Source organism: Solea solea, chromosome 18 (assembly GCF_958295425.1).
Source record: "Solea solea chromosome 18, fSolSol10.1, whole genome shotgun sequence".
NCBI lineage: Eukaryota > Metazoa > Chordata > Actinopteri > Pleuronectiformes > Soleidae > Solea > Solea solea.
The window spans coordinates 1,441,626-1,455,616 of NC_081151.1; the positions used below are offsets into that span (position 1 = coordinate 1,441,626).

At 43.8% G+C, this 13,991-nt stretch overlaps 2 protein-coding genes across 4 annotated transcripts; one reads left to right on the plus strand and one right to left on the minus strand.

The window, feature by feature from the left end:
- The first annotated feature begins 372 nt into the window (after nucleotides 1-372).
- nrde2 (NRDE-2, necessary for RNA interference, domain containing) lies at nucleotides 373-13,991 on the plus strand. 3 transcript variants are annotated; one of them, XM_058614880.1, is made up of 19 exons: nucleotides 373-460; nucleotides 6,811-6,895; nucleotides 7,069-7,263; nucleotides 7,362-7,502; nucleotides 7,620-7,888; nucleotides 8,099-8,331; nucleotides 8,738-8,962; nucleotides 9,082-9,271; nucleotides 9,352-9,485; nucleotides 9,576-9,696; nucleotides 9,803-9,978; nucleotides 10,083-10,254; nucleotides 10,337-10,557; nucleotides 10,673-11,162; nucleotides 11,641-12,032; nucleotides 12,158-12,297; nucleotides 12,488-12,629; nucleotides 13,216-13,287; nucleotides 13,444-13,991. In XM_058614880.1, the coding sequence occupies exons 1-19, from the start codon at nucleotides 388-390 to the stop codon at nucleotides 13,567-13,569; spliced, it is 3,597 nt and encodes a 1,198-aa protein (XP_058470863.1). In that variant the 5' UTR covers nucleotides 373-387; the 3' UTR covers nucleotides 13,570-13,991. The 3 variants fall into 3 exon arrangements, with proteins under 3 accessions (XP_058470863.1, XP_058470862.1, XP_058470861.1); XM_058614879.1 differs by lacking the exon at nucleotides 373-460 and adding an exon at nucleotides 6,197-6,300; XM_058614878.1 differs by lacking the exon at nucleotides 373-460 and adding an exon at nucleotides 6,201-6,321.
- On the minus strand, nucleotides 1,226-4,862 carry LOC131444512 (tubulin beta-4B chain-like). The gene is made up of 7 exons (XM_058614881.1): nucleotides 4,702-4,862; nucleotides 4,380-4,488; nucleotides 3,293-3,403; nucleotides 2,843-3,087; nucleotides 2,427-2,749; nucleotides 1,992-2,336; nucleotides 1,226-1,911 (listed from the first exon to the last, which is right to left on the minus strand). The coding sequence occupies exons 1-7, from the start codon at nucleotides 4,756-4,758 to the stop codon at nucleotides 1,764-1,766; spliced, it is 1,338 nt and encodes a 445-aa protein (XP_058470864.1). The 5' UTR covers nucleotides 4,759-4,862; the 3' UTR covers nucleotides 1,226-1,763.

A 13,991-nucleotide genomic window follows, 5' to 3' on the forward strand; every position in this document is an offset into this window, starting at 1 on the left:
ACAGACACCCCCCACACACACACATCCATGTGATAATTTCACCACATGCTGTGTGACACAAAGCGATGGTTATCTGTCCTTTTGTCCTTTTTTCCTGTGTGTGTGAACAAAGGAAACGGGTTTGGTTTCTCTTGATGCAAATATCCACACAGCTTCTTTTTCCTGCTGCTGCTGCTGCTGCTGCGACAGAAGACTGAAATCTGTGTCACCTCCTAACTTTTCCTCCACCCTGTAACTGATACATGTGAGATTTATGTACTGTAACTAAACGCTGCTGTGTGTTTGTTTACAGGTCAGAACACAGCAGCTACAAAAATAAACTGATGAAGTGCAGTGTAATACGGACAAAAACGCCAGTATTTTATGTCTTAAAATGTATTCTTTGTGATGTACTGTGTCCTTTTTCAGGGTTACAGTCGTGATGTGGTGACATCAGGGCGTGGACAAGGGTTACAGTTAGGTATGTACAGCATATTATCATACACGCACCTGTACACACTCGGCATTAAGAGCGCTCACTGGTGTTAATACAGCTTCTGTGAGGATGTTCAGTATTTATGAGCCAAATTCAGTTTCTTAACGTGCTGATAAAATCATTTATGATCAGAGACTGATGTAAACAGGAGGCGGCGGCCTGTGATGAGATAATGGGACCTTTGCCTTTGTACAGCGGCCATTTTGACACGTTTAAAGCAGCAAAGACACAGGTGTTAGTCTGGGAATCTCACTGTTCCCCAGTTTAAGCTCAACAACAAATGATAAGATATCAGTGGTGACTGAGGGGCCTTATAAACATGTATCATGACATATCCACTGTTATTTGGCTTCAAGATAGCAAATAATCAGGACAGTATGGTCAGCCCATCCCCGGTGGTAGTGATTACATTAATGGCGTCTCTGTTCCAACTAATTTAATTGAGTTTGCAGGCTGCGAGAGAACAAGGATGTGCCCTGAATCCGATGAAGCTAAATGGAACGCAGCCATCTTTTCCTTTCTTTGTGACCTGTCAAAATGGCTGCTGTGCAAAGGGAACCATTTTAGTCGTCTGAAGCTTCCAGCTGCAAATCAGCTGTGTTTTAGTATTCACTTCATGTTTGAAGGTTATATTTGGCAGATAGTTGACCACGTGATCCTATTTTTAAAAAGCTAATTGAATACCTGTAAAAGCCCAGTACAAGCAGCAAAATGCATATATGACAGATGAATTAAAGACAGTGAACACTGTTTAGCACCAATTCAAACGACTTTTATTTAAACCCATCACAACCTTCGATGTCAGCAACAAAGTGACAGTTCTTGACAGTTCTTACTGCGAATCTTCATCTTGTAGTGCGTAAGTTTATTTTCTTCAACTAAAAAGATTTAACTTGGGTTAAGACAAATGGATCAAATTTAATTCCGCTAAAAAAAAAGCTGTTTTTTTCTTTTGTATGAAACAGATTTACATTCAGCAAAAAAAAAAATTGCCTTGAACTGATCACCGGAACTTTCTTTCTTCACACATTTAAATCGACCCGACACTTGGAAAAGACAGAATATTGTACAGAACCATGTCGATCATTTACACCACAATGCTGCCACTGAGCATGTTGTATATGCTCAGCAGCAGGTGCCTGCTACAAACAAGAGAGCTTTGACTACAGTGACGCGACACTCGCAAACCAGCCGATTGTCAAATCTACACAGGAGAGAGAAAAGTGAAAGAAAAAAACATTCATATTCAAAACTGGAGAGGAAGCATGAAGGTAGAACAGGTATGTATTTAGGCCGCCTCTTCCTCTTCCTCCTCATCAAACTCGCCCTCTTCATCAGCAGTGGCGTCCTGGTACTGCTGGTACTCGGACACCAGGTCATTCATGTTGCTCTCGGCCTCTGTGAACTCCATCTCGTCCATGCCCTCGCCAGTGTACCTGAAACAAACAAACACTTGGTAAGAGCGGGCGAGCACGGGCGTCTCTCGCTGTCCTAACATCACTGTACTTTGACTCACCAATGGAGGAAGGCCTTGCGGCGGAACATGGCGGTGAACTGCTCTGAGATGCGCTTGAACAACTCCTGGATGGCGGTGCTGTTGCCGATGAAGGTGGCGGCCATTTTGAGGCCACGTGGGGGGATGTCGCAGACGGCTGTCTTGACGTTGTTGGGGATCCATTCGACGAAGTAGCTGCTGTTCTTGTTCTGCACATTCAGCATCTGCTCGTCTACCTCCTTCATGGACATGCGGCCACGGAAGATGGCGGCGACTGTAAGGTAACGGCCGTGGCGTGGGTCGCAGGCGGCCATCATGTTCTTGGCGTCGAACATCTGCTGGGTGAGTTCAGGGACCGTCAGTGCCCTAAAAGAAAAGAAAGACAATTCATTTTCAACGTATTCATTAAAACACAACTTCCTCCACTGATACAGTTTCCACAGATTGCTTCTCTACCTGTACTGCTGGCTGCCTCTGCTGGTCAGGGGGGCGAAGCCTGGCATGAAGAAGTGCAGCCTGGGGAATGGCACCATGTTGACTGCCAGTTTCCTCAGATCAGCATTGAGCTGGCCTGGGAAGCGCAGGCAGGTGGTCACCCCACTCATGGTGGCTGACACAAGGTGGTTGAGGTCACCGTATGTGGGTGTGGTGAGTTTGAGTGTGCGGAAGCAGATGTCGTACAGAGCCTCATTATCAATGCAGTAGGTCTCATCGGTGTTCTCCACCAGCTGGTGGACAGACAGGGTGGCGTTGTAGGGCTCCACCACTGTGTCTGACACCTGCAGAGGGAGAGGAAAGAGAACAGTGTTCTAGCACCAGGGGGAGAAACATGGAGATAAACATTTGGTGACATCGTAAAAGATGATGCGGACCTTGGGTGAGGGCACCACGCTGAAAGTGTTCATGATACGGTCTGGATACTCCTCCCGGATTTTGCTGATGAGCAGTGTGCCCATACCGGAACCTGTGCCTCCTCCCAGAGAGTGTGTGAGCTGGAAGCCCTGCAGGCAGTCGCAGCTCTCAGCCTCCTTCCTCACCACATCCAACACAGAGTCTACCAGCTCAGCGCCCTCAGTGTAGTGGCCTTTGGCCCAGTTGTTACCAGCTCCACTCTGGCCTGTGTAACATGCAAATACAGATAGTTATCAGAGCTGTGGTGACAAAGCCTTCTTAAATCCACTCGACACTATCAGATTTGAAATGTTAAAAACCCTAAATTGACTTGCAGTGAGTGACTTGGCTGCAGTATTCGGGTAAGTACTTAAGCATGGCACTTTTACAGCCAAAGTGAAAACTCATCATTTCCAAACATAAATTCTCACCAAAGACAAAGTTGTCCGGTCTGAAGATCTGGCCAAATGGACCAGACCTCACAGAGTCCATCGTTCCTGGCTCCAAGTCGACCAGCACTGCGCGGGGGACATACTTTCCACCTAATCACGAAAGAACATACACAAAAGGATGAATATAAGTCAACCTAGACAAACAACTGCTGAATGAATGTTACTCAAGCAAAGAGCAGTTCGGTTTTTCTCCATTATTACTATTTATGTCGTCATTTATTTAATATTATGCTTGACCAAATAGTAAAGCCAACATAAGACTGAAGTCCTCTTCAATTATACAGACAGTGAAGCTTCTCGAAAATCCAATCCTAATTAACATAACAGGCCTCTTTGTCCTGCACCACAGTCTATTGATTGTCCCTCATGCCTGTCTCAATACAAATGGTGATTTTGCTCAAGTGAAACGGGTTCTTTGCTTTTAGTAAAAAAAAAAAGCTGTAAATTTTAAATTACTTATATTAAGTATAAAGGGTTAAGATGAGACAGCAGAGAATGACGACAGCTTACACAAACAGAGTGATAAAATCACGAATAATCGAGAAATTAGGAGACATCGTTTATTAATGTATACTAAATGAAACACCAGATAAGATTAAAATCCGTTTTGGCTGTCGATTATAAATCAAGCCTGTTTCTACAGACGGTATACTGCAATTCCCCGCGCCGGACACACCTTAGCTACGCATTGTCGAGGGGGGAAAAAACAGCCCGTCATTGCTTCAGTTTTGCCTTAAAGCTGATGTTTTACGGTCACACGCGTACATGAGGCCTTAGTTCATTGGGTAGTAACGTTAGGTGAGTCATGTTTGTGGAGGCTAATGTCGTTAGCGGGGCGGTTTGTTGATTTCCCTGCAACGTAGAGACGGGGAGACAGTAACTAGGAAGTGGATTCAGAGGGGCCCGGTGGGACTGTGAGGCCTGATTCTAGTGACTTCCAGGCAGCGGAAGCATGGACGCCCTGCTGGACGCGGGGGATATTGCAGTGCGGTTTTACATTCTCCCGACTCCTAAAGGCCCGAACATGGCAACAGCAAAATGAAACATCCATCAAAATAAAGCTGACCTGATGCCTCGTTGTAATACACGTTGATTCTCTCCAGCTGCAGGTCGCTGTCCCCGTGGTATGTTCCGGTCGGGTCGATGCCATGTTCGTCACTAATCACCTCCCAGAACTAGAACCACAAAATGGAGAATAGCAGACAATTGAAATGAGTAAAAAAAAACAAGCAGCTGGCTAATTAGCATGACTCGATCCTCTGCGTGTGAGACAGTGAAACCTAACGACGACATTCATGCTATCATGAGCGGTTTCGTCATGTAAGCTAGTTTAGCAGCCCGCCAAAACCATTGCGGCAAGGCGCGGTCAAAATGCGCTTTTTCCAAACCTTGGCTCCAATTTGGTTTCCACATTGGCCGGCCTGCAGGTGAACGATTTCCCTCATTTTGATCGAAATGTGGAGCTTTCAGACGACGATGACGCAGAAATATTAAGACAACGCGACTTGTTACAATGAGGTCCAGTAACCGACTAACTTAAGAAGGCACAACGCAGGCAGAAGTGTTACCACCCATAGGCTGCCCGTCAACGCGATTGGACCAATTAACTGTCTGTCAACACAGGCAAGGAATCTGATTGGTCAAGGAAACTAGCTGTGGATTTGTGATTGGCTGGTGTTTGGGAGGAGCCGTCGTCTTGGGAACACAATAGAGCAACAGCGAAAAGACCCTTAATAAGAGAGATGGATGATGAATGGGTGGATAGAGACAGACACACAGCGACAGACACACACCACGATACGATATCGTCAAGAAATAATAAGTATTTGCGAAATCATAATGCACAAAAGCGCTAGTGAAAGTTAGCACTTGGCACCACCTAGTGGACTGAAACGTCAATTATTGTTTGTTTATTTATTATTTATTATGTTATGTAGCTGAATTTTTTTAACGTTTATTTGTAACATCAGTTAAAAAATGATGGGTTAAAAAAATCAATACTTGGTGTCTAAAATGTGATATAATATCATACATTTTCACTGTACCAATTTTGTATCTTCCTAATCCCTCCAACCTCCCTACCCTATATTTTGGTCCAATATTCTATCACTAATGTTCCAAATCTACCTAGAAATAGACCCTCTGCTGATAAAAGTACATTAAATTCTACCAAAAATCTAAGACCTACAGAGTTGTTTGTAGTGTAATGCTCCTTTTTCTTCATAAACACTCCTATAAATAATTTGGGTTTTCTGTGGTATTGTATGAGGAAGTCAGCAGTGGTAGAGTAGTGTGTGAGGGAGGTGCAGGACATGTATGAGGAGAGTGAGACAGTGTGCAGGTAGACAGGTGGAAGAGTATGTAGAGGTGGAAGTCGACACTGGGGAATAAGAGGTTAGTAAAGACAAGACAGAATACCTATGTGTCAATGACATGAAGACACTTGGTGTAACATAGGAGGACATGAGGACACTTGGTGTAACATAGGAGGACACGAGGACACTTGGTGTAACATAGGAGGACACAAGGACAGATGGTGTAACATAGGAGGACATGAGGACACTTGGTGTAACAGAGGAGGACAGATGGTGTAACATAGGAGGACATGAGGACAGTTGGTGTAACAGAGGAGGACATTAGGACAGTTGGTGTAACATAGGAGGACAGTATGAAAAGAGGAAGCCATATCAAAATATCAAGAGAAAATAATAAAAGTGTAGAGGAAAGGGTTACAATTAATTAACCGGGATTATTGTGGAAGAGAGTACTGTAGAGTTTAATACATTGTATTGTCTAGTCTAGTCTATTTAATGGTTGTATAATATGATATAAATGTGAGTGTTTTCTTCTCATACGTTTGTCGTTTTTAAACTGACCGCCAACGTGACGTCATCTCCGTGCGACTGTTTGTATGCGACGAACCGTCATGGCTCTGTTTCCAGCGTTTGCAGAAAGTAGCAGTGATAAAGTTGAAGATTCGCCCAAAGGTGACCACGTCTCCGCGTTACGTACGTTTCGACTCGTTTGCGTATCGTATCAATACCGTGTTGTCGTTATATGGAGACGATAAACCGGCAAAAACAAGCTATGCTATTGTATGTTAGCTGCTCTCACGTTTGGCTGTCGTTGAAACTTGAAGAGACTGAACAGACTTTGCTTTATTACTGAGGAGTTTACATTTGACATGTTTTATCCCTCCGAGTGACGTAGTATTGGTATTTGTATATCTATACACGTGTATCCAGGGTTTTAAATGTGCTTTTAATGTGCAGCACATATAAATCCTAGTCTCCTCAGCTGCAAAAAATAATGTCCATAACGTGTTAATACACATAATATAATGTAGTTATGAGTGGACTTTAACTTCTATTTATTGTTAGAGGAGATAAATCCACTGCAATTTAAAACACCCAGTCACAACAATGATACCAAAGAGATAACCAATTGTCAATAATCACCATTGTCAACAATACATCTCCTTTGTCAACCACTTTCAGGGTTGGACTGGCTGAACAACAAGAGTTTTCAGACAAAGGATGCCCTCTCTCTTCACAGTCACCTTTTAAAGGACAACGACAAAAGGTAACATACAGTATGTAAAAGAAATCACAGAAATCATACTGCATAGCTTTCACTTTGTGTGTGTGTGTGTGTGTTTACATTAAGCAGTTATAACTGTGCATTTCTCATTATGTGTTTTACTTTTAACGTGTTCCACCTCACGTTAACTTTGAATCAACCTTGTAATCCTTAAGTGTAGACAGATATTTCAGCAGCTCTACGGAGGAAGCAGAGGACGATAACAGTGCTCCCCCCAAAAAGAAGAAAAAGAAGAGGAAAAAAAAGAAAAAACACAAAAAGAAGAAGGGTGGCAGGTGTTCACACAGCAGTGGCTCTGACTCTGAAACCACCTATCCCAGTGATCTCAAAAGGGAACAAGAGGAGAAAAGGTACAAACATACACATCACAGAAGATTACGTGAGTTTATTTTTTTACACACTGATTTACACTGTATTTTTGTGTGTGTGTGCAATTCCATCCCCCCAGATCAAAAACTGCTCCATTAGCTAGTTGTTTCTCCTGGTTGGATGATCTGCAGTCACCCACAGAGCATCCATACTGTGTGGACCATAAACCAGACCCAGCCAACTGGACCTACAAGTCCCTGTACAGAGGAGATGTTGCGAGGTATCATGTGTCTTCACGCACTCTTCCTGCAGTCACTTCAGAATGTGAAGTTTGTTTTGAATCAAGCTTAAAATCTAACATGAACATGAACAGGAACTGTAATTTTGTGTGTTCCAGGTACAGGAGGAAAGGCAGCTCGTCAATGGGTCTGGACCCTCGCAGACAAGGAGTCAGTTGGGATGAGTCAGAGTCAAATAAGAAACAGAAAAGTGGAGACAAGAAGAAATCAGCAGACAGATACTTCTCTGCAGTCAGTCGGCAGTTGCTGAGGTCAGGAGCTGCTCTCCCTACGTTACCAAAGGCTCCTGATTGTAGCGATGTCATCAGTTCCATCTCCTTCCTCTCACTGAGTGTTGACGATGTGAAGAACAATGGAGGAGACACAAGTAAGAAATTCACCCACAAACTATCTGTCCATTATTTTCTCGATTACATGATCAGTTGTTTGGTCCATAAAATGCTGAAAGATGTTGACTGGTGTTTCCCAAACCTTGAAATGGTGATGTCCTCAAAAGTTTTGTTTTGTCCACAAACCAAAATGAATAATTTCTAATGATTTCTTATGTTATAAACGATCAATCAATGTGTCAACCCAGGTGATAGAGTGCCGACATCGTCAGTAAATCCGCTCGGTGTCTATGACTCTTCCACGGCCCTGTGGCTGCAGGGGAAGGGACAGCCGGACCAGACAGAGCAGCAGAAACAGAAACACGACGCAGACACTGGAAAGAGCACCGTGCTCACAACCAAGAGGACTGAAGAGTTTAACAGGCAGCTCAGAGAACAGCCAGCAGACACGCAGCTGTGGATAAAATTCATCAAATACCAGGTATGGAGACTCTAGATTAATAAGACATAAACATTGACAGTGATGATGATAGTTTTACTTGTGTAAATTAGAAATTCTAGATTCATATCTTTAAAAATTGTATTGTGTTGCAATCAAAAATCAAGCAAACACAAAACAGTGTGCACACTAACAAAACTGCATCAGAATGAGCTTTATTGGCCAGGTATGAGTGCTGTGCACATGCAAGGAATTAGATTCAGGGTTTCCAATTCTCTGTGTACTCACACATAAAAAACACAGAAACAAGGACCACAGAAATTTCACAAATAAGTCTTAGTTACTGGTTGTTTTCAGTGCATTCCTTGGCAAACACTACAATTATCAGCAAATGACAGCTTTCTCCATAATCTTTAAGCTCTCTCTCTCTCTCTCTTCCCCTCTCTAGGATGAGCTGAATTTAGCAGAGTTTGGAGGTGAAGGGGAGCAGCGGGAGAGCCAGTCAACTGAGCACCGCAGGTCTTCATACCGAGCCGTGCTGGACAAAAAGCTAAGCATTGCAGAGCGTGCAGTGGACACCAACCCTGGCTGCATTGCTCTGCAGCTGGAGAGGCTCAGGATCTGCCAGGAGCTCTGGGAGTCATCAGCTCTCGCTAAAGAATGGAAGAAACTGGTCAGTCTTCAAGCTTAACGTGTGGTTTGAATGTTGTTTGTTTGCCTTTTGTGTCTATACAAATCTGAGTAGACCTTCCAGTTGTTCTAGGGAAGTTAACTTTATCTCTTATACCCTAGGTGTTCGTCCACCCAAACAGTGCCCCCCTGTGGAGGGAGTATCTGCTCTTCACCCAGAGCTACTTTAGCAACTTCACGGTGTCCAAGGTCAATGCAGCCTATGGGAAGTGTCTGAGCACACTCAGCTCTGTACGAGATGGCAGCATGGTCTCTCACCCAGCTCTCCCAGGGATTGAGGAGGATATGTTGGGTATGACCTCTGTTTGTTCAGTTGTTACCCCAAAGCTTTTATGTTATTGTCATTTGACCCTTTTGCGTCTTTCTGTCCAGGTATCTTCGTCCAACAGTGTCATTTCCTGCGTCAGTCTGGTCACTCAGAGAAGGCCTTTTCTCTGTTTCAGGCCATGATTGACTTCACTTTCTTCAAACCTGACAGTGTACGAAAACTGACCACCAAGCAGCAGGTTTGTTTGTTTGTTTGTTTGTTTGTTTGTTTGTTCGTTCGCACAAGTCAAAAGCATGAGCACCATCACTCCAATAATGTATTTGTGTAGGTGGAGTTCTTTGAGCCTTTTTGGGACAGTGGGGAGGAAAGAATCGGGGAATTGGGGGCCAAAGGCTGGAAATCCTGGATGCACCAACAAGAGCGTGGAGGGTGGATACAGCCAAGTGCAGGTGAAACACACACACACACACACACACACACACAAACCTGAGTGTTGATGTAAGTCTGGAGCTGTGAACACAGCAACAAACATAATGTGCGTGTGTGTTCCCATAGACGATGAAGAGGAGGAGGAAGAAGAGGAGGAGGAGGAGGTGAAGGATCGGAGCCAACCCAGAGGAACGGTCTGGCTGGACGTGGAGTCGTCTCGTGAAGCAGCTCACTGGTTGCCTTGGAGGCCTGACAAAGCTAAAGGGCAATCAGAGGAGGACTGTGAGGATCCAGACAGACAGGTACGGAGGGACAGACATTAGTTTAGCTGTTGTTCGAGTGACGTCATCATATAATGTCATTTAAAGTGTCACAATACACCCCCCCCCCCCCCGTCTAACTCCAGGTGCTGTTTGATGACATCGGTCCATCCCTGATTTATCTGTCTTCACCAGAGCTCCAGCTCAGTCTTCTCCTCCATTTCTTGTCATTCCTGGGGCTGCCTGTTGACTCTGTGCTCTCTGCTGCCCCCTGTCTGCCTAGTCTGCTGATGGAGAACCTGTCTTTAATCACTCAGGGTAAAGATTTGCAATTGGTCAGAATATTATTCTTTTTTCAGTTGAAAGTAAGTAATAAAACAGACTCCAATTGAATTCTTAGGTCATGATCCCCAGCACCCCCTGACCTCCTATGACCTCGCTGACCCTGGGATTAGCTCTGTAGGACACATGACTACTCTTCAGGGAAGCAGGAAATGGGTGGGGCTTGGAAAGCACGGCGAGAGGTTTGTCACCAATGTGTTCAACATGGTTCAGCCAGTGCTTCTTCCTCGACACCGAGCAGTCCTGTCACTCAGCTGGATGCAGTATGAGAAACTCAAAGTAAGAATGAGTTCATTTCATGAATCCATTTCCTCCTGAAATTGAAAGATTATTATTATTTTATCTGTCAGTTCAAAAGTTATTGACCTCATTCACTGATGTGTGCACGTGTCAGGTCTTGCGCTGTTTGCACAGTGGCAACAAAAGACGTCTACGCTCTCAAGGCAAGAGTAGCAAGCGCGTTGCCAAGCGACTGCTCAAGGAACCTGAAAACCGCTCGTCGTTGGTGCTGTGGCGTGAGTATGCGCACATGGAGTGGATGCTGGGCAACTTGGACGAAGCTCGCAAAGTCTTCACCACAGCCACGGGGATAGAGGGAACCAGAGGGTTGAGTAGCCCCGCCCTCTGTGAGCTGTGTCTCCTGTGGTCCCAGCTGGAGGTGGAGGACAGAGGTGCGCAAGGAGGGGGGCAAGCTGATGTAACCACGTCTCCAGCTGTGTTGGTGCTAACTAAGTTAGCAGAAGGAACCTGCTCTTCGGATCCATCCTCCCAGTCCCTGTCTCCAGTCTCTGTTCTGAAAGCCAGACGGTCTTACGAGCAGACCCTGACAGCACACTTGTCAGCCCTAGACCAAGTCCTCAGCAACCTTCACACCAAAAGAAAAGGTTTGCTTTCTCAACAACATGTGTTTTATGTGTCATGAGAGGAATGCTTTATATTCAGTATTACCATAACTCTCATTGTCTTAAACTATAATTCAATCACAATTGTGTTACAAACCATTGTCAAAAGAGTTCACACAGTGCTGATGAGGTCAGTCAGCTCCTCTCTCGACTCTGAGTTTCTCATTATAGCAGGGTTTAGATCTATTGTCACAACATTGTTCTTTAAATTAAAGTGAAACGGCTGCAAACAGGTTAAAGTATGACTGGTATCGCAAAGAAGCACCCATGAAAATCAGTGGACAGTGGAAGTGGATGGATAGCTCATGTTTGACCTGAGAGGCAGTAGATAAACCAGTTTTTATCACATGTATATTTTCGATACTTTAAACTATTTAGATTTGCACCGGAATCAACAAATAACATTGTACTGGGGTTTTTTGTTTTTAATTAATTTGTAATGTAATTATTCCACTACTAGGTGAGGAGGATCTTCCAGGAGAGAAGCTGAGGCTGCGTGGTCTAGTTGGCTGCTATGCTCTGTTCCAGTATCTCACAGTGGGCATCCATGCAGCTCACACTGTCTACAGCCAGGCCAGAGAGAAGATGGAGGCGCTGCATCACACACTAACATTAGATATTCATAGCAATGAAGAAGATAAACATCATAGCACTGATGCTAGAAAAGCTGCATCTAGGCTCCATGTTTCCATGCTGGTGTCAGAGTGTGAAGCATTAGCAGTGCAGCAGGCAGCCATGCTCAGGTACCACAACAGCATCAGTGTGTTTCCACTGGCCACACTGAGACAAATGCTGACATCTGCCCTCTCAACATGGCCCGGCAGCGCCCCCCTGTGGAGCATATACATACAGGTAAGTTTTGCAAAACTAATTTCATTCGTATTCATCCGAGTGCTCAGACATTTGGTCAGAGCATCTCCCCGGAGTGCTGTTTGTGATTATTTTGGCATGGCAACCCTCATGTGATTTGTTTTCAGGTGGAAAACCGTTACCATAGCGCCGGCAGAGCGCGTCGCTTCTTTCACTCTGTAACCAGGGACAACGTGAGTGTGGTGCCGCGCCTCTTTGCCATTGTGACTGAACAACAAAGGAAGCAGCTGGTGGATGCTGCTCAGAGGTAATAACAGAAAGCATGAAAATGAGTCCTGCACTCGAGTTACCTGGGAATTAACTTCTCAAGTTTCAAAGCCAAGGAAGTTATCACACATATATATTATTGTCTTCCAAAATTCAAAATAACCCAGTCATAATTTTAGAAAACACCATATGTGAATCACTTTTTAAAAACTAAAATATTGTTTCTCCAGGTCTTGTTTCCATGATGCTGCCTTGACTGTCCTGCCAGAGAATGGCCTCAGCAACCGTATCCGTGGACTGTTTGAAAGCGCCATAGCAACAGAGACGGGCGCCCGCTGTCCGTTACTTTGGAGGATGTATATGTACTTCCTGGTAAGACTGCAAACAGTACACACAAAACTATTAGTCTTGTTAGAATAGAGCTGCACTGACCTAAACTTAAGTTAGATATTCTAATATTAACAGTCTGAGTAAGAAAAACAGCATCTTAGTATGAGTATGACCTCATTCATACTGTGAATAAGCTGTAATCAGCTGAAAGAGTTATATGATTTTAATCATGTTATGCATGTGTTAATTACATTGAAACGTCCTTTTTCACAGCAGTGATCGTTATGTAGATGCAAAGCATCAGATTACGCTGTGTAGCACGTACGCAGGAATATGTAATGTTTAATATTTTATTAGCAACTTCCAAATCCAAATAAAATCCTACTCAGATCATAAGATCAAGTGTTGGTGTCATGTATGTAAATGTCGTCACTGATCGAGGCCTAATCGTCTTTCATCTGTTTATCCACTCAAACAAACAAAGGCACTAATGAATATTCATTTAGAGTTTTATCAAAGGGATCAAAGTAATTATCTCTTACCTCTAAGTATTAGAACTAACACAACACTACTCTGTGTATTTAAATATTTGTACTATGCACAAAGTCTGCGTTTTGTGTGTTTGTAGGTGTCTGAGGGGAAGGTGGATAAGGCCACATCAATCTTTTACAAGGCCTTGCAGAATATTCCCTGGGTTAAGGTGAGACGCAGACAGTAAAGTGACGTTTTATAACAGCAGCAGGCCCTAGTTTGTTTTCCAGATTATACACAATAATTAAAAAATAATTGTCTCCTCTTTTCTCTTTTCCCCCTCTGGTTGTGTATGAATTTTACATTTATACAAACGTGCGATCAGGGTTTATACATGGATGCTGTGAAGCTTTTCCCTGAGCATCTGCAGCAGTTCGTAGATCTGATGACGGAGAAGGAACTCCGACTCAGACTGCCTTTGGAAGAACTGGATATACTTCTGGAAGACTGAACACACTGCACACTTTGTTTAAGAGCTCCCTCTGAGTTTGCTCCAGTGGCAACATGCCAAGCCTGGCCAAGGCAACCTGTGTTAGCAGACGCTAACCGAGATGCTTTTTGGGCACATCGCTTGTGTTTTGATCAGTGAAGTTGCTTCAGTCTCATTGAAAGATGGACAAAGAGCCATCCTCAAACTTATGTTGCATTGATGGTATGGAAGTATAACTTAATGTTAAGTGATGGTTTCACTTTTGCTTCAAAGTGTCATTGTTGTATCACTGTAAACATTAGTAAATAGTGATGAATAGTTATCAGTCAGTTATCAGTGCAGTTTTGCACCTCAGTACATACTCTCTGTAAAGCAATTATTTTTGAAAGTGAATAGAGCTATGTTTTAATACCCGACATTGTCAATAAATGTGATTATCACTA